At 37.6% G+C, this 23,625-nt stretch overlaps 1 protein-coding gene across 6 annotated transcripts in view; it reads right to left on the bottom strand.

Moving 5' to 3' along the window:
* The window catches only part of PRKG2 (protein kinase cGMP-dependent 2), a 103,917-nt gene that overhangs the window by 16,285 nt on the left and 64,007 nt on the right, over window positions 1-23,625 (bottom strand). For all 6 annotated transcript variants that reach the window (XM_058722131.1, XM_058722128.1, XM_058722127.1 and 3 more), the window contains 4 exons: window positions 23,111-23,247; window positions 20,904-20,993; window positions 18,446-18,587; window positions 2,158-2,321 (listed from right to left, as the gene is read on the bottom strand). In XM_058722131.1, coding sequence (XP_058578114.1) covers window positions 2,158-2,321; window positions 18,446-18,587; window positions 20,904-20,993; window positions 23,111-23,247 — 533 coding nt within the window. The remainder of the gene's footprint in view (window positions 1-2,157; window positions 2,322-18,445; window positions 18,588-20,903; window positions 20,994-23,110; window positions 23,248-23,625) is intronic.

Here is a 23,625-nt window from a genome sequence, read left to right as displayed (position 1 = left end):
ATTCGGGGCTCAAATCCACAAACTGTGAGACCATGACCTCAGCTGAAGTCGGATGCTCAACCAACTGAGCCACCCAGGTGCCCCTATGAAACTCTTCTTAAAAAAATTTTTTTGGGGGGCGCCTGGGTAGCTTGGTCGGTTAAGCATCCGACTTCGGCTCAGGTCATGATCTCACAGTCCGTGAGTTCAAGCCCCGCATCGGGCTCTGTGCTGACCACTCAGAGCCTGGAGCCTGCTTCGGATTCTGTGTCTCCCTATCTCTCTGCCCATCCCCTGTTCATGCTCTGTCTCTCTCTGTCTCAAAAATAAATAAACGTTAAAAAAAATTTAAAAAAAAATTTTTTTTGGGGGGGGACGCCTGGGTGGCTCAGTCGGTTAAGTGTCTGACTTCAGCTCAGGTCATGATCTTGCGGTCCGTGAGTTCGAGTCCCGCATCAGGCTCTGTGCTGACAGTTCAGAGCTTGGAGCCTGTTTCAGATTCTGTCTCCCTCTCTCTCTGACCCTCCCCCATTCATGCTCTGTCTCTCTCTGTCTCAAAAATAAATAAACGTTACGTTTATTTATTTTTGAGAGAGAGTGTGAGCCGAGAAGGGGCAGACAGAGAGGGAGACACAGAATCTAAAACAGGCTCCAGGCTCTGAGCTGTCAGCACAGAGCCCGACGTGGGGCTTGAACCCACAACCCATGAGGTCATGACTTGAGCCGAAGTCTGGCACTCAACTGACTGAGCCACCCAGACGCCCCATATGAAACTCGTTAAGTATGTGTAGAGACGTGAATCCCCGTTAACAGACTCATTCCAGTATTTCCTATGTCACTCCATATGCAAATCCTCCCTGAATATAAGACTGACAACATTTGTTTATAAAAGTTTATAGGGATGATCGAAACAGTTTGAAACAGAGGCAGAAAACTGAACTGAATCCTGTGTGTATGTCCATGCATTACATTAAAAACACATATGGAGGCACCTGGGTGGCTCAGTCCATTAAATGTCCAACTTCGGCTCAGGTCAGGATCTCACCATTCAGTTCATGAGTTCCAGCCCTGCATCAGACTGGTTGTTGTCAGCACAGAGCCCACTTCAGATCCTCTATCCCCTCCCCCTCTCTCTCTGCCCCTCCTCCTACCCCATGCACATGTTCTCCTCTCTCTCAAAAACAAATAGACATTAAAAAAATAGAAACACATATGTATAAGGCATGGGCATGTAATGGAAAGTATGTCACATTTAGGGTTAGAAGATCTGGGATCAAATCCCTGATATTAAGTAGGTAGCCATCTGTCCTGGCTTTCTAATCCATAAAATTTAAATCATAAAATAATCATAATAAAATTTTAAATTATAAAATAATAAAAATTCTTTCTTTAACTTCCACATAGATTTATGAAAGCAAAACTAGATAACACACATGTAAGTGCTTTGTAAACTTGCAAAGTGTTTCACAACGTGAAGTAATGTTACATAAAGCCTATATATGTGTGTGTGCACGTGTGGGTATAAATGCACGCGCACGTATATGTACGTGTGCATGTGTGTTGAATATTTGGGATCTTGGATTCATTAACATAGCCCTTTAATCCCTCCAGGAACGATAATTCAATTTTCACTGCTAAACTTCCTGCTGTGTCTGGTGTCTTTTCATTAGCACCTCTAGAAAGCAGATGACAAGGAGATTAAAATTTAAATCCAGTAATTTTCCTTTCTCTTAGCTTTTCTCGTTAATGATTTATTGGGAAGATGGAAAAGCATGGCTAAAGGCAGTTTCATTCTTTAACAGATTTAATTGAAATATGATTACTATTTTCTCAACTACAAAAAATACATACAAGAGGAAATAATAACAGCTCACAACTGAAATTCCTTTTCTTATTCTTAAAACAGGATTACCAAAATCTTCACACCCTTAGTATGTTATCCATGAAAAGAGGCCTTGCCATTTTAGGTAGACCATAGAAATTCTGTATTCCTTTCCCGTACCTTCCTGAATGTGTTCTCCACGTTACAAACCAGCAAGCATGCTACATGTAAAACATACATACGGGGAGAGTCATCACATCGAATCGAAAACATTTATAAAATGTTAAACTCTTAAATTATATATTTTTATCATTAGTAAACTATTTTGGCACTTCTGTGAACTTGAATGTACTTACTTGCCAGTGAGGAGCTCATACACTAGAATTCCCAGGGACCAAAAATCCACACTGAAGTCATGTCCTTTGTTGAGAATGACTTCAGGAGCTACATACTCTGGAGTTCCACAGAATGTCCACGTTTTCTGTCCAGATCCTATTTTCTTAGCAAATCCAAAGTCAACCTGGGAAAGAATGTCAAAGACATTTTCAGAGACCATAAAACTCATGTGCTTTAAGTCTCCCTCTGACTTTTCCTATCTTCTGTCTATACCTCCATCCTCCCCTTCACACACACACACACACACACACACACACACACACACCCCACACTGACACTCTCATGTATTCTTTTGTAGGTCCAGGTATGAATCTAGTTACACTGGAGAAAGTTCCATGCACACACCCTCTATGCCCAAGACCCCTAGAGGATAAGAGGAATGGCTAGCAAGAGTAGACGGTTACAACAAATGTGAAGCTCAGAGCAAGCAGACAAATAATTTTCCAATCAGTGGTGGTATATTCATCAGGAAGAGGAAAGAAAGGGGAGGAGATCGGCCCTGGTGCACTTCAAGCTCCATCATAAAAAGAAAAATACTAGCAGAATTTAGAGTTTGGGAAAGGGAACATTATTGAAAAAAAGAAAGGGGGTCTTAAAATTCTGATCGATCTTTTTAAAAACCATTATGAACAATGTCCACACCCTTTACATTTTGGCATTCCAAAGAAAAAGCTGGGATCATCTCATCTCAACTTTGGCCAGACTGTGTACACTTTCAGTCCTTCTCAGGGAGGTCAGCGGTGAATAGCACCTGCACGAAATTATTTGTTCTGGAAAGACACAGTCAGCGCCCACTATCGGCCAGGCTCTGTGCTAGGCTTACAGATACAGAGCTGACTAGGAGAAACTCAGAGTATTGGGAATACTTATACATATGTGATTAATATTATTTTATGTGATACATGACACAGTAGACAATTGTACAGAGGGACAGAAACACAGGCTTCTGGAACATAAGGGAGAAGACCACTAGGGAAGATGTCATTAGGAGGTAATATCTGAGCCTGGCCCTGACTAAGGATCAGGAACTCTCCTAGGGTAATGAATTAGTGCTACCCTCATCCATCCTTTCAGAATAGGGCCCTCCACTTCTCTGAGACTCTATTCAACGAACTAACTCTGTGCACAGAATAGAGACAGGAAAGAAGGCCGGAGCAACAGAAGGCTCTCTCACTGAATGGAGGCAGTGTATATGACTGACATCCTGCCCTGCAAAACAAACAGTTGGTTTCTGTCCACAGGGGCTATTTAGCATGTACTTTTCATCTCTAATACGTACAGATATTATTTTAATAAAACCACCCTCCACCTCTCTGAAGTAAACAGAGACACAAATTATACCTGGGCCTCAACATGCACATGTTAATAGTTTCATTATGCATGGACTATCCCAATAATATGGCAATAATATCGGCCAAAAGAAAATAAGGCTAATATATCAAAAGAGGCCCTCACCTAAAAGAGTATGTCAGTGAACTAGAAAATCCAGCCCTCGTTTATTTATTTGACTATTAATACTTAAAGTCTTGGTTTTACCCTAAATCTCTTAGAAATTTAGCTTTTTACTAATGCTTTTTAGTACTTATCATACAACAGCAAGGATTTCCTTATTAGAAAAAGGGAATTTAAACAGCCTAATTTGAAGCTGGCTTTTACTGTTTTATCTATACAAAATGACTCATAAAGATGATATCTAAGGGATGACTGAGTATATTATGAAATTAAAATCTATAACCAGCTGAGATTAGCTTATCTACTTATTCCTCAGAGAAAGAACTGATATGAAAATCCTAGCTAATTTTATAAAGACTGAAATTTAAGAGACAAGAAAGCAATGCTTATAATTGCATTTGTGTGCATGCACATATGGAAATATTACATTTTGTTGTTTCGTTAATAGCCTTTCAACTCATTTTTTGTTTCATTGTATTTAAGTTTTCCATTTCAAAATGACTGGAAGGTCATTAGATGTTTAGGAGAGTTTTCCAGCCCTGAAAGAAGGGAATTTTAATTCGAATAGCTGGGTTTGCTTTTGTAATATTTGAATATTGGCCCACAGAGATGGCAATAATTATATTAAGATTTTAAGATTTATGAAAACTTACCACTTCTCTCCTTTGATCTCATCAACTTTATTTTAATCCATTTGGTCAGAGGAAATCCACACTCAGACCCATCCAAAGTCACGTGCCTAATAAAGAAGGCCCCAGATCTTCTGACGTCAAGTTCTGTGTATTCTCTATAGACATTCATACCACCTCTGTCTTGTACCACTCTGGATTCCACCATGAAGCCTCAGTCTTCTTTTAACACTATCTCTTCTGGGCAACAGAAATGTAAGCTTCTTCCTTCATTCAGTCAATGAATATCTACTGAATACCAGTATGTACCAAACACCAGGATACAAAGCCCCGTTTCTCCCAGAGATTACATTCAAGAGAAAGAAGAGAATATGCATAAAAATAGAAGATCACATAGAATAATGCCAGATAGTGACATATCCTGTGAAGAAACATCTGGCAGAGTTAGGTATGGAGATCAATAGGAATTTTACTTTAAATAGGATGACTACAAAAAGGCTCTTTGAAGATGTAGCATTTGAGCAGATTTCAGCAGAAATCTGTGTGAAATAAGAAAAAGAGCTCTATAAAAATCTAAGCAAGACTAATTCTGACAGAGAAAGAGGAGTGTAAAGGCCTCAGCATTTGAGAACATGCAAAGTAAGTTCAAGGATCAGCAAGACGGCCAGTGTGGCTGGGTCACTGCATGAGGGGAAGAGAGACAGTGGATGAGGGCAGATTATGTGTTGGTCTGGCAAGCCCCAGAAAGAGCTTCAGATCTGTTTTTTGTCTAAGAGACTGCTGGAGGATAAAGAAGGGTGACACATGTCCTAATGTCTTAAAACAATCATTCTAGAAGGCAAGAAAACAGACCCCCACTGTTTAAAAAAGAAATTCTAACAAAACTGGGCTTTCAAGAAGAATATCCAGAGAAGCTACACACAGGCTTTCTCTTGTCTCTATTAAATTTCTATTATTAAAAACAGCTTACATTATGCTGGGAATTCAAAAGCATTAAGTCTCCAAAGATTTTAACGAACTAGAAGGTTTTAAGATGCTTCTAAACCTGTAGCGGTGATTGCATCATTCAGAAGTAGAAAAATTAGCATTGTGGCTTGCTGGACCTGTGTCCAGTAAGTATTAGCTTCTTTCCCAGAAGTTTCTCTCCGGGTCAGTAAATTTGTCAGATATTGGTTCTCTTGGTCACATAAAAAGTGGATACAAAATGACCAGTCTAATTAAGCCAAATGATTCATGGGGACATAACATTCCAAAAAAATATTTATGTGGAATTTTTAGGTCACTTACTTTGCCCAAGTCTAGACAAGGGTAAAATGGAATCTGTTTATCCTGTCTGCAATAACCAAAGATGATTTCACGTCCTTGCGATACTAACGTCCATCCACTAAAACAGGCAACAGTGGATGGCTTCCACTGTATGGAACAGGGAGTGAGGGAGGCTAGGGTATGGAATGGATGAGTCTTTCATGGCAACAGCCCATTTTTATGGGGGTGTTGTGACTCACCTGAAATACTTAGAGCATTTACTAGTAAGTGGGCAAGGTCAAGAGGAGCTCTGCGTGCACGAGCACAAACTGAAAAAAAATCTTTTGAGGCTCATCTTATATGCCACCACTTCTTTGAAGCTTTTCTTGCATTTACAGAACTAATTCTCTTCTCCTATGAAGTTCTTTAACATTGTTTATACTCCACAGTTACATCCCTCATGCAGCATCATCTAGTTGTGTGTGAGTAAATCTAGCTCCTTGAAGAGAAGCATTATGTCCTATTCATTTTGTAGCCCCTACAGCATTTATAACACAGCATATGTTCAACACCTGTTTGCTGAAAAAAGCTGCATGGAGAGATAACTGTTAACACTGGCTTCAGTAAGATATGTAAATGTATATGTATGATCTTTACAACAGCTTTGTGAGCCAGGGACTATCACCCCAATGTTAAAGATGAAAAAATTAAAGTATTGGAAGGTCATGGATACTTGAGGTGAGACTTGAACCAGGTTTCAAAGGGAGCCTTCCCATTTTACATAAATTGATGAGGAAGTAGACAACTTTTAAGGGCAAGGAAGCAGCATATTTTAAACACATTGGTGGGAAAAGCTGAGTTGTTACTTAATAAATCCAGCTGATAAAGGTCTGGGAAAAGGAATATAGCTGAACCTGATGATTCCTTTTATTTTTCAAGTTAGGAAAAACTCAATACATATAAAATAATGTGACATACATGCAAGTTATAAAGCATGGGCATAAAAGCACCCTTGTACCCACCACCAGGTTAACAAAGTAGAACCAATGCAGAAGCCCTGTGTGCTCCCCGCATGGTGTCCTCCTGCGTGTTGCCAAGAGGCCACCACTATCCTGACTTTTGTGTTGGTCAGGTACTCGTATTCATTTCTAATTATACCGCATAGAATCCTTAAGTAAAATAAATTCTCGTTTTTAAAAATTTTAGAAAAGCCCTATATTTATTTTGCACAAAATGCCCATTTTCACTTAAAATTATACTTGTGAATTTGATTGATATTGGCGTGCGTTTATTTTCACTGCTGTATCATACACCACTGAATTAACATGCAATGGTTTTTGGGTCTGTTACGCTGCTGACAGGCATTTGTCTTAAACCTTATTGTGTGCTATCACAGAAATGCATCTGTTAGCATCATCTTCCATGTTACCTAGCAGATGTAGATGAAAAATGGGAGAAGTACCAGGCCAAAGATGCGGTGTCTTCAATTTTGCGACATATTGTCAAATTACTTTCATTAGGGATCCTACTGGATTAGCACTCCCTTCACCAGCAGCATGTGTAGCATTCCTGTTGCCCAGCATCCTTGCCATCCTTTAGCGATACCGACTTTCATTTTTGCCATTTTTAAGCATCGAATCACTGTGGTTTCAATTCGCATTCCCCCCCGCATTAGTAATTAGTTTGAACTACAGCATTATAATTAGTTCTGATATCTGAGAGAGTTTCCTCCCACCCTGCTCTTATTTGTCTTCAGAAATGTCTTGGCTATTCTCGGCCCTTGGTTATTCTAGATACACTTTACATCAGTTTTCCAAACTTCAAGGAAAGGTTCTCTGGAATTCCACTGGAAGTGTATCTAATCTGGAGATCATTCCGGAGGCTATTCATATCTTTGTGATGTCGACTCTTGTTATTTTTAAACCTAGTACCTCTTTCTGAGTTACAGTAATTAATGCTCTAGCTACCGTAACAAACATATCTAAGAAAGTATAAGAGCTTAAAGCTCGACATTAATTTATTTCTCTTTTCACAATGAGTTTTCTTGAGCAGTAGGGGGACCTCCAAGCACTGGGACAGGGACACGGGCTCTTTCCATGTTACGGCTCTGCCAACTTCAAATCTCGGCATTTGTTGGCCGCAAGGCAGAAAGACTGCATCAAGATCGTGTGCAGGGATCACTATCAGCCTAGGTCCGATAATGGTACACAGCATGTCAGCTCACACTTCATTAGCTAGAACTGTGCCCCAGGGCCACACCTGGCCACAAGGAAGGATGGGGTGCCTTGTCTAGCTCTGTGCCCAGAAGAAAGAGAATGAGCCTATTAATTTACATATTTTAACGTCTTTCTATGAATTCATCTAAGTTCCTCAACAAAGCTCTTACACGTTTTTGTTAGACTTAGTCCTAGACTTATATTTTTATTTCTATCATGTAAAATATATATGTTCACATGTTTTTTAAAAATGGTACTTGTATTTGTATTTATCAACTGTGGTTTTGATAATTAAAAACACACTTAGTTCTCATATTACTAATCTTGTATCAGCAATCATACTAAACTCTTCACTTAATTTTAATAATTTATTGTTACACTCTGGATTTCTATATAATCCTATCACATAGGAAGATAGGTTTTGTTGTTTACGTCTCAATCTTTCCATTTTTTTTATATCTTCCTGCATTGGGTTAGAACCTCCAGTAAAACACAGAAGCGCTTATCTCACTGACTTTTAAAAGCATACTTCTACTGTTTCATCATTATGCATGGTGTTTGCTCCAAATTTTTGTTACCTATCTTCCATTGGGTTAAGACAATTTATTTCTATTCCTAATGGCTAAGATTTTATCATAGGTGATTGTAGAAACATATCAAAAAATTCTCTGCATCTACGGATGTGTTTATATCGTTTTTCTTTGTTAATATATTAAAATGGTGATTTGGTTTAACAGAACTTTTTTTTAAATTTTTTAATGTTTACTTGTTTTTGAGGGGGGGGAGGGGCAGAGAGAGAGGGAGACACAGAATCCAAAGCACCAGGATCCAAGCTGGCAGCACAGAGCCTGAAGCGGGGCTCGCGCTCACAAACCGAGAGATCGTGACCTGAGCCAGAGTCCGATGCTTAACCGACTGAGCCACCCAGGCGCCCCTTTAATAGATTTTTTTAATGTTAAACTATGCTTGAGTTCCTGAGATATATCCAGTTTTGTTAGGATGTCTTGTTATAATTTGTATTCAGTTTGCTAATATTTTACTTTTGATTTTTACACTAAATTTATGAGCTGGATGGCTAGATGGGACATTAATTTGCCTTCCCAAGGAGCTTCCTTTGGAGAACCAAGTTCATACTAGCCTCACAGAACAAGATGGAAATTATCTCTTACTCCTTTCTGAAAGAATTCACATATGACTAGAATTATAAGTCCTTGAAGTGAATCTTCTTGATGTGGTGTGCTATAGACTGAATGTCTAGGTCTCTACAAAATTCCTATGTAGAAGCTCTAAACCCCAATATAATGACATTTGGAGGTGGGGCCTTTGGGAGGTAAGCAGGCCACAAATTAGGCCAGTTATCATGAATGGGATTAGTGCCCTTATGAAAAGAGACACAAGAAAGATTCTTTCTCTCTCTGCCACGTGAGGACACAGTGAGAAGACAGCCATCTGCAAACCAGAAAGAGCTCTCACCAGAACCCAACTCTTCATATATATACAGCATTTACATAAATAAATACATATTTCATATGTAGTAGTAAAGTTGCCCAAATACTTTCTAAACCACATAAATCTCTGCTTTAACTGAAATTATGTTCATTCATAATGGTATTTGTCTGTATCTCTTCTGTTTTCTTTTGATCAATACTTCCAGTTGGTTAATTTTATTAGTCTTCTCAAAACATCAACCTTGGCTCTGTATCCCTTTTATTTCATATTTTATTAAGTCATATGCTTATTTTTTTCCTTCTTTTCTTTGGCTTTATTTTGTTTTTCCCGTTTCCATCTTCTTAAGCTGAATGCTGAACTCATTAATTTTTAGCCTTTCTTGTTTCCTAGTTGGAACATTTAAGACTATAAATATCACTCTATCATTTTAGTTACAACCCACATGCGTTGATATGTAGTATCTATTGTGCAACTCTGTTTTATAATATTCATTAAAGTGTCTTCTTCACTTATTTTGAAATATCCCTAAAATTCCAGTGAGATGATTTATGATTTTTGTTGTTGGTTTCTTCCTGTTTTTTTGTTTGCTTTTAATTTCTACCTTAAATACATTGACATCAGTGAACAAAATTTTTATGCTCCTATTTTGGAATCTTTCATTCATTCCTATATGCTTAGCAATGTGCTAAGTCTGGCAGTAAGCACCAGCGCAAGTTTCTATCCTCATGGGGCTACTAGCATAGAGGGGAAGACAGGTCATAAAGAAGCAGGCAACAGTATCAATATGTAATATGTTCTACATTGTATTTTCCTATATAATACTCACTATAAGATTAAGTTGCTCTATTACCACATGAGAAGCATTACTCACATGAGTTAATAGCACGACCATATACAACATTTATTGATGAGTGATGAGTTAATAGCACGACCATAGAGAATGTTTATTGATTTTCTGGATTACTACCAAGTTTTCTCCTGAGCAAACCCAAGAAGGTTAACTACTACACTAATTCTGCCTGGACTGAGAACAGGTGGGCTTTTCTTTAAGTACTGTCCTGCATCTTAACATTGTCCTTGATTCATTCACGATAACCAGAAGTAAGACCCTTAACCATTATTGCCTTCATCAGCTTTCTTTGGCCTTGAAAGTAGAGAAAGATACAGGAAATTACTGGATGGACAGGTCAGAGATGGTGATGTGAGATTCTTCATGTTCTTTTAGTAATATCTGCTAATCCTTAATCTCCTTTCAGTGTATTTACTGAGAGACAGCTTGGCCCAGGTAGGATTCATTTGGGAACAAATCTGGCTGGCAATCTCAGGCAGAAGCCAATCTCTTCCTCTTGGGGAAGAAGAGTAGAATGAAGTCTTCATGCCTCACATCCTACAAATTCATCCTCTGTAATTATCATAGAAAGGCACATCCCTACATCCTCTACAGAGACACTTCCAAAACCCAGACCTTTCTCTTACGTAGGTCCTTATTTTCCAGGCTTTAATTGGTTGTGCTTTTCTGGAAAAAATAAAAGGCCATTCCTTTCTTGCTGTCCTTAGATACCTGATTCCTCACAGATATTGCCAAGAAATGATGTAGGAAGATGAGAAACACCATTTAATCAAAATTTGTAGAATGAGGTCAAGGTCAGCCTTACAAGGAGTATTTGATATCCAAGGCTAGACCGCCTAGTGTCCATTACCCAGATGTGCATTCTTGCTGTGCTGTCACCAGGCACACCCCCCTCCCCCCCACCCCTGCCACACACACACCTCTATTGCAGTCCCCTCAGGAACCCTCAGTGGGACAGCTCAGCTGGGCTGCCAGCCGACAATCTAATTCCTATTTTTCAAATTTGCTGTAACTTGCTAATGGCCTAGTGTATGCTCAAATTTCATTAATTCGTATTCTTCAACTCTTGGGAACAATATTCTATAAGGCCAGTAGATCAAGTTTATTAATTGTGCTGTGCACCTCTTCTAAAGCTTTAATGACTTTTGGTCTGAATGTTCCATCAATTTCTGAGAGGTATATTAAAATTTCCTATAGTTGTTCAATTCTCCTTATTATGTCTTTCAAATTCTGCTTATTTTTGAAGCATTTTAGTGGGCAAATAAAAAATCGGGACTTTCATATTATCTTTCATATCATCAAAGGGTAAAGATTTTATCTCTAGGATCACTTCTTTCCTAACAATGAAATCTGCATTTACATTTGTTGACTATTTTCCAGACATCATTTTTTTTATCCTTTTAACTTCCAGCCTTCTGTATCCTCATGCTTCACGTCTGTCTCTTATAAACCTGATGGAACTGATTTTTATTTTTAAACCTATTTGATGATCTTTATTTTTTTTATCTGGAAAGCAGGCTACACATATTAGATTTCTTTCTACTCTCAGTTTTTGTACTTTCTTTTGGATTGGTTCCTGGGTTTCCTGTTTCTCTCTTGCTGTCTTCTTGTAAAATGACTGACATTGTCTCCTACTTTAATTCCAATTATACCTACACTCGGTTTTCATGCTGCTGTTGTTCAGTTATTTGGCATTTTCTCATTTTCAAGAGTATATAGCAGAATGAGAATTATTACTTTACACCATAATTTTAAAAGACTTAACATGTTTACCATCTTTCTAAGGTGACATCTCAGACCCTTCATCAGGGATCACTTTTCATCTCCCTTAAAGCACATCCTTTGTATGAAGGTGGTAAACACCCTTCATCTTTGACTAAAAATGCCATTATTTGACCCTTTTGAAAGCCTTGGATTTACAATTCAAGTTTATCAGTTATTTTCTGTCAGAATTTCAAAAATTCCCACTGTGTTACGGATTCTCTTGTCGCAATTGCGTTGTCAACTGAAAGCCTAGTTTTTACTATTTTATATGTAAACTGTCTTTTCTCTTTGATAGCTTTTAATACTCTTTTTGTTTTTGCTGTCCTCTGCCACAATAAATCTCACAGTAAATCAGGGCTGGCTCAGTGTGGCCAACAGAATATAGTGGAAGTGCTGAGATGTGACTCTGAGAGTAGATCTTAAAAGGCATCGTAGCTTTTCCTTGGATGACTCATTCTGAGGCAAGCCAGCTGCCATGCTGTGAAGACATTCAACCATTACTGAGGCCCATAATGCCCCCAACTGACAGCCAACATCAATTTCCCAGCCATATGAGTAAGTCACCTTGGATTTGGATGCCCTGGTTAAGTCCTACACAAGCTTCCAGGTGACTGAATCCCCAGCCAACATTTGACTGAAAATTCATGAGAGAGCTTAGGTCACAACCACCCAGCTGAACCACTCCCCAAATCCTGACCCACACAAACTGTGAGAGATCATAAACAACTCTTGTTGGTTTAAGCCATTACATTTTGGAGTGACTTGTTACACAAAGATAGAGCTACAGCATATACAATTTGTCCCAGATGGGATTTGTTGGGGCTCCTTTACCTGATGATTAGTGTTTTTCATAATTTCTGAAAAGTTCTCAGCTGTTGTTTCTTTAAATACTGCTTTTCCCTCACTTTCTATATTACATTTATCTTGGACTCCAGTTCAAAATTTTAAGAACTTCTCATTGTATTTTCTTATTTTTCATCTTTTTTGTCTCTCTATGCAACATTCTGTGTAAATTATTTAAATTTATCTTTCAGTGAACTGTTTTTCTCTTTGTTAATCATCTGACATTTAACCTATTACATTTTCCAAATTAACGTATAATTTACAAACAATAATATACATAGATTTTTGGCATATAGTTCATTTAATTTTTATGTAGCTTATATATGTAACCCACAACTACCGTATAGTCAAGATATAGACACCCAATAGGTCAGAAGGATGCCCCTTTCCAGTCAAATGCCTCTCCCAGAAGCACTCATTGTATTGATTCCTACCATCTATTCTAGAATATCAATAAATGTAATCATACAGAAGATAATCTTTTGTATCTGACTTCCTCTGGTCAACATGGTTTTTAAAATTCACTTACATTGTTGCTTATAGTAATTCATTCTTTTAAGCCACTGAAGAGCATTCCCTTGCTTAATGTTCTATCCCTTTACCTTTATACATTTAATTAATTGGTTATGGACATTTTGGCTGTTTCTGACTTGGGACTTTCAGAAATAAAGCTGTTATGAATATTCTTGCCCAAGATTTTTGAAGACATGATTTCAGTTTTTCTAGATAAATACCAACGAGTGAAGTTTCTACCCATAAGTCAATTTTTTTTTTTTGTCATAGATAAGGTGTATGCTTGACTCTATAAAACTGACAAATTATTCTTCAGTCTTTCTCCATTAGAGATTTAGGAGAAAGTCCTCACCAACACTTGGTATTGTCAGTCTTTTAAATTATAGTCATTTTAGTGGATATGAAATGGTTCTTCTTTGTGGTTTGAATTTGCATTTCCTTGATGACAACTGATATGGCTCATTAATCATTCCAGTGTCTTCCTTTGTGGAGTAATTTTTCAAGATCTTTGACCTTTTTTTTTTTTTAAATTAATTAATTAATTTATTTATTTATTTATTTAGGTTGTCTCAGGGTGCCTGGGTGGCTCAGTTGGTTACACATCCAACTCTTGATTTCAGCTCAGGTCATGGATCTTAGTTTGTGAGTTTGTGCCCCACCTCAGGCTCTGTGTTGATGATGCAGAGCCTTCTTGGAAAACTCTCTCTCCCTCTCTCTTCCTCTCTTTCTCAAAAATAAATAAATAAATATTTTTTAAAAATTGGGTTGTGTTTTTATTATTGAGGTGTAGGAGTTATTTATATATTTTCCAGTACAATGAAGTCCTTTGTCATTTAAATATGTATTGCAAATACTTTCCCTCAGTCTATGGCATGCTACTCATTTTTTAGTGTCTTTTAATTATCAGAAGTTTTTAATTTTGATAAAGTCCAATTATTATGGACTGCATGTTTGTGTCTCCCCAGAATTTGCATGTTGAAACCCTAATCCCCAATATGATGGTATTTAGAGGTAGGGCCTTTAGGAGGTAATCAAGTCATGAGGGTAAAGCCTTCATGATGCAATTAGGACCCTTATAAGAAAAGAGCCTCCCAACCCCATGCCCTGTTTGTGTGTGTCTACCTATCACTCTCTCTCTGTCTCTCTCTCTCTCTCTCATTGAAGGAATGAGAAGTCACCTTTCAGTCTAGAAGTGGTTTCTGACCAGTCAGATACCAGATCTGCCAGCACTTTGATCTTGTTACTTCCCATCCTTTAACTATGAGAAATAAATACCTGTTATTTAAGTCATCCAGTCTATGAATTTTTGTTATAGCAGCATAAAATTTTTTAAGATTACTATTATTTGTATTCTAAGAAATCTCTGCCTACCTCATGTTGTGAAGAAACTATTGTGTGTTTACTTTTGGATGCTTTATAGGTCTATTTTGACAGACCTTTATAGGTCTACTTTGATCCATTTTGAATTCATTTTCCTATATTGTGTGAAGTGGGAGTCAGGTTCATTTTTTTTTTCCACATATGCATATCCAGTTGTTTCAGCATTGTCTGTTGAGAAGCTTGGCTTTTCTCTTTTTGCTAAAAATCAGCTAACTTTATATGTCTATTTCTGGACTTTATTCTGTTAGATTAAGCTATTTGTCTATCCTGTATTATGACACTCTCTTGATTACTGTAGCTTTATAATATCAGATATAAATTCTTCAATTTTGTTCTTTTTTCAAAGTGATTATTAATTTTTCTAAACTCTGTGTTTCTATGTAAATTTTCAAGTAAATGCCTCAGTTTCTAAAAAGACACCTACTCCAATTTCTATCACAATGGCCTTGAATTTGTAATTTGGAAAGAATGGACATTTTGCCAAATATTGAGTTATCCAATCTATGAACATTTATACCTTACCATTTAGTTATATTTTTTTTCTCAGCAATAGTTTGTGGTTTTCAGTGTGGAGGTCTTACACAGTTTTACACGTTAAGTGTATTCAAATTTATTTTATAACTTTTGATGTTATTGTAAATGGTATTTTATTTCATTTATAAATTTTTGAAGTTAGTATATTAAATACAGTTTTTATTTATATAATTGGTTTAATGGACTTACTTGACTTATTTTATTTATATATTGACTTTGTACTGGTAATCATGCTTAATATTTCTCGTCCTTTTTGGTAGATTCTTTAGGCTTTTCTACATAAACAATCATGTTGTCTGAAAATAAAGACAGGTAACTTCTTCCTTTCTCATCGTTGGCCTTTCATTCCTTTTTCTTGGTTTATGACATTTGCTAAGACCTCTGTTATAATGTTGAAAAAAAATGTAGGAGACATATTCTTATCTTGTTCACAGTCTAATGTAAAACTGTTCACTGTTTCACTGTTAGGTATGATGTTAACTAAAGATTTATACCTCATGCATTATACAGTGAAGTGTGTCCTGAAATGAATAGCTGTAAACAGCTGTAGCAATGTGGATTTTTTTCACCCAGCATGGTTCCCTTTTTTTAAGCTCTGAATATTTACTTTTTGTTGCTGTCATTCACACATTTTTACACGTATACTATAATTAATCTCAACAAGAAGATTAGTCCAATGCATGCAACTCCACCATTAATGAAACTTCCCTGGATATATAATTTTAATTATATATTCTTAAGTCCTTAATAGAATTTTTATCGATTATTTTTTTTCTAAACCTGTTAGATTATTTCTCTGTTCCTTACTCACTTGCAATTCTCTGTCTTATGTTTTAAAAGGCATTTGATGTATTAATTTTAAATTCTGCGTCTGATTACTCCAATATATGAGGCACTTATATGCCTGCCAAGGAATGCTCATGTACTTTCTTCCATCATATATACTTTTTGTTTTGTCTTTTTTTTATTTTTTTTTTTTAAATTTTTTTTTCAACGTTTTTTATTTATTTTTGGGACAGAGAGAGACAAAGCATGAACGGGGGAGGGGCAGAGAGAGAGGGAGACACAGAATCGGAAACAGGCTCCAGGCTCCGAGCCATCAGCCCAGAGCCTGACGCGGGGCTCGAACTCACGGACCGTGAGATCGTGACCTGGCTGAAGTCGGAGGCTTAACCGACTGCGCCACCCAGGCGCCCCAATGTTTTGTCTTTTTTTTAAATGTGAACTCATATTCTCTAGGATTTTATCTCTGGGAGTTCTTTGTATTCTGAGTTAAGAGTACATTCATCCAAAGAGAATGTCCACTGATTCTTGAAAAGCTGACCATGCTACCAACATGAATCCATTTTCAAATTCTTGCATAGGTTTTTCTATCTTTGAAGACTGAGCACCCAACCTCCATGAAGACGAGCCTATAGCCAAGAATTCTTAAAGGGGACTCTTCTGTTCTTCTACCAAATGCTCAATAATGAGAAAAGCATGTTTTCTTGCATGCACTCTGTCTTTATAAATTAAATCCTTTTTTCCTTGTTTTCTAATTTTCTAAGAGTGTAATCTGTGTGATCTCTGGCTCTTATAAATGTTCTGTGATTCAACTTCCCACGCTTCCTAGGTCCAAAACCTGGTCTCCTGTTCTCAGAAGGTGCAGCTACTAAAATCCAACCTCTAGGTCATCTAGACTGCTGGGTGCCCACAAGACAGCAGCTTCCTTGTTTGAGTTCTCTGCTATACTCCTGCTCAAGCCTGGTTCCCACCTCAGGGGAATCCTAGTGCTGTCTGATAAAGTCAGCCATGCACGTAATACTGTTTTTCATGTGTTATCCACATTTTTAGACACTTGGTAGTGAGAGGATTTCAGTACATCGAGTTTGATATATAGCCAGAAATGGAAATATTGAAAATTTATGTCTTAATCTCTAAAGGCTTTAGCTGTCATTCTTCATTTAACTAGTTGGCAAATGAGTTAGCTAGATGGATAACAATGGCAAACAGGAGAAATATTTACTGACCTCCATGTCTGTGAATAATGAATATGCTATCATATTTTAAATGATAGATTTAAAAAAAAAAAAACAACTACAAAAAAAAAAAAGGAATGAATTGAATGGATAGTTTGCACAACTCATGATGGCTTTAGTTCTAGAATGTTCCAAAGAGTTTCCCTAAATAGCTGCAAGAGGCATAGCCAACGAAGGAATTGTGAAGAAAGAGGAGTGATTGAGGCCTGTGTTAGTACCTCACCAGTTCTCAAAGCTGTCTTTCACAGACAAAATAAAGCTTGAATGGATCAAAATGTTTCTTGGAAATACACCAGATTTCACATGAAAGGACTTATTTTACTCCTTTACTATGGAGGGGAATCACTTAGCAATTACACATAATAAATTTAATTCCTGAGGCTAAATAGGAATAAGCTAAATTACATGTTATTCTATGTAACATGTGGGTGATAAAACCTATCTCATCAATTGTGAAATATATTAATTGCAAAATGTTTCGCACAGTTCTTTACACATAACACACTAAACTGTTTATAAAATGGTAGCTATTATTTCCATATATAAAAGTTTTGATGTGAGAAACTTTTAATATCTTTTTAAATGTTACATTCAGAGATGGTTTAATGTTCCCGACAAACTGACAAAATAAACCCAGGAAAACTCAGCCTGGGCTCCCCATCCTGATGGGGTTCCCTCCTGAGGTCCAAAGTGCCCTGGTTTCTCCTCACTTATGACTGCCCAGTTCTCTTATAGTTTCACACTGAAAGCAGTTTATGTGATTGGTAGCATTTTTTTTTTTTGTAGTGTGACCTGCCAGGGGATTCATGTGAGGCGTTAGAGATTATAAAGATGGATATCAAGGAAAGCCTCTGTTCTTAAGAAGCCTAGAGTCTAGTGTGATTCTCAGTCCTGGTTGTACTTTAGAATCACCTAGAAAGATTTAAAAAAAAAAAAAAAAAAGCCTGTCATATGTGTATCTTTTCTCCCTATACAGACAGTGGCTATCTTGGGACAGAAGAAAGACAATCATTTTCTTTCCTTATTCCTTAGAACCAGTCCCTATATATAGCAGGAATGTATTAAAACCTACTTCAATTTATTAAACAAAAATATTAACAGAATCCAATTTATAGGCATTCTATTAAGTGAATCCTTTGTAGCAATCACAAATATGGTTGAAATATAAAATTGCTAAGCCAAAAAGAATGTACTCGTAACACTTCTCTCTGTGTTAATGGTGCCAATGCCACAGGGCATATCCCCCATGGTAAAAATAACCAGTGTACCAAAATATAAACAAATTTGCAATTATGACACAACTCTGTGTTTAGAAAATAGCTCTTATATACTGTAAGTTACAGAATTTATCTTACCAATTTAAGATAACCCTCAGCATCTAGAATTAAGTTTTCTGGTTTCAGGTCTCTGTAGATAATACCTAGTCGGTGCAGGTAATCAAATGCTTCTGTCACACAAGCCACGCAGAACTTGGAGGTGGGCTCATCAAAGCTGCCTCTGCAATGAAATCATTTTCCCTCTTAATGCTCTAGACACACATATTTATTATCTATTCTACATGTCAATTATTGCTTTGGTAAATGTATACAACATGAATGATTTGTAGGGCATCAACTCTGAATAGCATTTTGTACCACCAATGAATTACACTAAAGAAATTTAGGGGGATACTTGGTGCAAGCGAGAAGTACTTAGTTAAAATTAAAGTGTCTACAACCAAATAACCAATTCTGGTAATCATATATGAACATACAAAATAGAAACGTAAGAAAAATTAGCCTTTTTTAGACATTTCTGGCAAACTCTGGAGAAAATGCAACTACTTTAACGGGCAGCTTAAAGCAGATTTCTGTAATTTATTGCTTGACTTAAAAATGACTCAAGTGATCATTTTCATTTCCTGTTGGTATAGCATGTAACAATAACCCATGTAGAAATAGGGTCGTAACTCTTTCCTGTTTAGTGTAGCTCAGTGATATTAGAGTTGCCCTGTGGCAGCACTATACATGGGTTTACATACTTAGTTATTAAAATGTGTCAGTGATTTGCTGCACGCAGTAAGAGAAGGGTGTGGCTTTGGAATAGGAGAAACTGGTTTTGACTCCTGCGTGTTCCATCACCATGTCCTCAGGCAAGTTGTGTGACTGTCCTAGCTTCAGGTCCCTTTCTGTCAAATGGGTTTACTACTTAACACGGTTTGTTTTGAGAATCAGACACAGTGCCTAACAGATAGTAGCAACTGCCCTTTCTAGGCAGATTTGCCTGTGGAAGCAATGATGGAGGACGCAAATGTTTTTGTAGGTATCATGCACAAGTCTTTGCACCCTTCCAGGTTTTCCCTATTGGGATCCATCCAAAAATATGTTCCTAACACAAACACATCTATCTCTTCTCAGATACTCAAACGTCTCCTATTACCTAGGTCTATAATTCTCCACTATGAATGCACATTAGAATTGCCTGAGAGACAGTTAAAAATCATTTACTGGACTCCATCCAAGATGAAGCAAATCATAACCTCCGGCAGTAAGGCCCAGCATTGTGACTTTGCAAAGCTCTCCACTTGATTATAACAAGAAGCCAGAGTTAAGACCCACAGGCCCGAGTAATACCTGTCCAAATGTGTGGCCTGGAATTAACCTCCACAGTCTCATGCAAACTACCTTCCCATCCCCTTTTGCTGGGATAATTCTGCTCCAAATTATCCACAAAGAGACATAATTCTATTTCTACCTTCCTGTCGTATTTTACATTGGTTTTCCTTCCCCTCTGCCTTCCCAAATTTTGTTCACCTTTAGAATTTAGTTCCAGTCTTTCCTTTGTCATCACATTTTTATATCTTTCCTCTCCTCTGAGCTTACAATCGCCAACACTCATTTGGCATTTAATTACACATTGCCAACTCTTCTGTCATATGTAGTGTACACACTAAATAATAAAATGTTTTGGGGCACCTGGGTGGCACAGTCAGTTAAGCCTCAGACTCTTGATCTCGGCTTGGGTCCTGATCTTGCGGTTTGTGAGATCGAGCCCCGCGTCAGGCTCTGTGCTGGCAGTGCAGAGCCTGCTTGGGGTATTCTCTCTCCCTCTCTTTCTGCCCCCCCTCCTGCCTGTGCATGCGTGTATGTGCTCTCTCTCTCAAAATCAATACATAAACTTTAAAAGCAATAATGGAACGTTTTAAAACTTCGCATTATGTTATCTCCCCAAATAAAATCTAAACTTCATTGGAGAAAAAGTTTATAGTTTTTATCCTTCTTGTTAGAAAAGTCTACATTGCCTAGAAAATGTCCACCCTGCCCACAATGGAGCCTTGCCCCATTGGTGGTACTCAATAAATATGTGTGGTTTCAATTATGTAGGAATCACCCCTTCTGTAAAACTGAATCTTCGCAGGAGTCTTACTCTGCTTTTCAGTGGGAGCTTCACACTCCCCACCCCCTTTCTTCATTTCCCTGGGAGAGATTCAGAATCAGTAACATTTCGGCTTATAGTCACCCTGCCTCACACTAACCATGTGATTGTGGAGAGTTCACACCCTGTTGAAGCCTGGGATTCTTCGATCCCTAATATGGAAATGACAGTGACTGCCTTACAGGGTGTCTATTGCATAATTATAATGTTAGCTAAGAAAATACCCCCACTACTATTTTATCAAGTCATAATATTTTCTTAGAACCATTTCGTAATGACTTCCTATCTCTTTAAATGATCATGAATAAAGTAGATCAGATGTAGATCATGAATAAAGTAGATCATCCCTTAGATCAGATGTGAGAACACAGGTTATTGCTTATAATCCTTTTCCATTACCTGTCCCTTAATATACTCCATAGCTCCCCACCTAAGCAGGCCTCCAGAAGCATGTACACATACTTATTGTCCTTGAAAGTACGATATAATCTGTGAAGACACATAAAAACATGGTATCGTTAAAAACCTATTTTTGAAAGCTTTTTAAAGTTGCTTAAGAACATCACCAATAACATTTAGAACACTGGTGCTCATCTCATTCCAAACATCCTACAGCTACATGGGACTTCCCTCCAAATCCTCCTTGATCTTTCTTCCTGTGTTGTTTTGCACATGTTAACCCCTTTCTTCAGACTGCCCTCCCTCTCCACACAGAGTAACCTTCTTCATCTCAGTTTCACTGCAATAGTGTTATCCCTTCCTCAAGACCAAGCTCATCATCCCACCTACCAAAGACAGTCTGTCTTTTCTCCAGAAGCCCAGAGACCTCTGCATATGTCTCCTTATGAGCTGCCTTCATGCCCATGTCTTATGTCTCTTATGTCCTCTGGTTGGTCTCAAAAACTAGACTGTGAGACAGAGACCTGTAAGCAGTAAGTTTAGTGGGAAGTGTACTTGGGAACAACATCCATGGGGGAGGAATAAGACACACTTGGGCAGCAGGAGACTTGGGCTATTCTAGTTTCTTATTTCAACAAAAGCCTCAGCCTCAAGGAGCTCTGCCATTATTGGATGCAGGATGTATCTGGAGACAGAGTAGAATCTTGGGCAAGATCTCTCTACCTTAGAGCAATGGCCAGGAAAGGACTGAGCTAGAGCTAGAGTCCTCAGTTGGTGACACTCCCAGATGGTGCAGGAACGACAGCCTCAATCCCGATGTGGGACCTGGGTAGGGTGCCATATTTCAATAGTGGGTGAAGGCTTAGTGGCCAGATCATGTGCAGACAGCAGAAGCAATCTAATAAAGTGGTTCAGTGTTGGCTCTGGATCCAAGATGCCTAGGTCTGAATCCCTGATCCACCATTTATCAGTTGTGCAACCCAGTTTTCTTATTGCTCTTGAGGACAACCATTACGTTTACCTCATATCATAAAGGTCAGATGAATATATGTATATTCATTTGATTATAAATTAATTATATATTAATTTAATGTAGGTTATATATCTGCATACATAATATATAAAATAAATAAAAATATTTTAAATATATATATCACATATTATATATGTGAGATATATATATATATATATATATATATATATATATATATATAAAACCACATAGTTTGCTAAGAAGAGTGTCTAGCACATGTTAATTTCTGAATAAGTGTTATTAACATTGATTATTATGTTATTATTGCCCTACTATATGCCAGGCATTCTGCAAAGAGCTAGAAATGAGAACAGGAATAAAATCCAATCCATGCCCCAAAGCTGTTCACGATAGTTTGTTAATGAATTATTGATCAAGGGGGGGGGGGCATTCTGGAAACATAGTTAACATAAAAAATAATTGGCTGACTCTATTGCCAGCATTGCCTGGGTTCAAACCTTTTTATCTTGAAAGAAAATGGGTGTGGGAATACGGGTAGGCAGGAAGATTCTCTCAAGACATTTGATCAAAAAACATAAATTCTATTTGTTATAGGGGCACTTTATATCACCCAGGAATCACTAAAGCTACACTCTGAGGTCAGGACATGTATGAAAATAAATGTCTTGACTGGCCTACACCACCAACTGGTGAATCACAAGTAAAGAGAGCTGTAGTCTAGAATAACATATCTCTTCTAAACTCTGGGCATAACTACAGAAAGAACAGTGACTATTAGGAGATGGATCTTTCAGCATCTAGGCATTGCTAGGACTGCACTCTGTTGCTCACTGGCAGCCTCCATTTGCTCAAATGCCACCTCTTGCAGAAATTCAGCAACAGCATGTCCTCTGAGGGCTTCATGTGAATTCTTTGCTTCCTAAATTCTGCAGTAGGTATGGATTAAATAATCAGTTGAAATTATTCCACAATAATTTTATATTCACACACACACACACACACACACACACACACAATTTTCCTGAGATTTACTTAAGAATAAAAAAATCCAAACTCCTGACTCCAAAGCTCAAAGTTCTAACATTTTGTGTGTTGTTGCTGTGACAGGGATGGAGAATTCAGAATGGGGTCTTCTCTCCCTCTTCTGTTCTCTTGCATGAAAACATTCAAAAGAGCCTACAGTCCAAATTCCGGGGGCCAAATGCTCACTTACTTCACGATGAAGGGAGAACACAACTCTTCTAGAATCCTCTTTTCTGAGTAAACGTGCTCCTGTTGCTTAGTGTCAACGATGTGCTTCTTCCTTATACACTTCATAGCAAAAGCCACGTTCTCATTTTTCACTTTAACCTAAGCAAGAAGAGAAAGATCCGTCAAAACTAACTTAGTAGGAAAGATTTGTAACGTCTATATAAAACAATAGTAACCAGTGAGAGTTAAAATTCTTTCATATTTAAATGGTATGTGACCTTTCAACCACTCATCCCTCAGGGCACTAAGTTTTATTCAGGTGTATACCCTTCCCTTTCATTGTAATTTCCAGAAGAGTTCACGTATCTGGAACATGGTCCTAAAATCTTTGCATTAACACAGGAAAAAAAACCCTCTACTTAGATTTAATGGTTAGAAATCTATTCACTTTTGAGTGTGTGATCTAAAAAACGTTGACCAGAACTGCCAAGAATTGTTCTGTCTGAAGATTCACTTCTTTGATTTTCCAAACAAAAC

Source organism: Neofelis nebulosa, chromosome 3, assembly GCF_028018385.1.
Source record: "Neofelis nebulosa isolate mNeoNeb1 chromosome 3, mNeoNeb1.pri, whole genome shotgun sequence".
Lineage (NCBI taxonomy): Eukaryota > Metazoa > Chordata > Mammalia > Carnivora > Felidae > Neofelis > Neofelis nebulosa.
The sequence above is the reverse complement of the archived record's forward strand: the minus strand, read 5'-3'. Positions and strand labels throughout refer to the sequence as shown.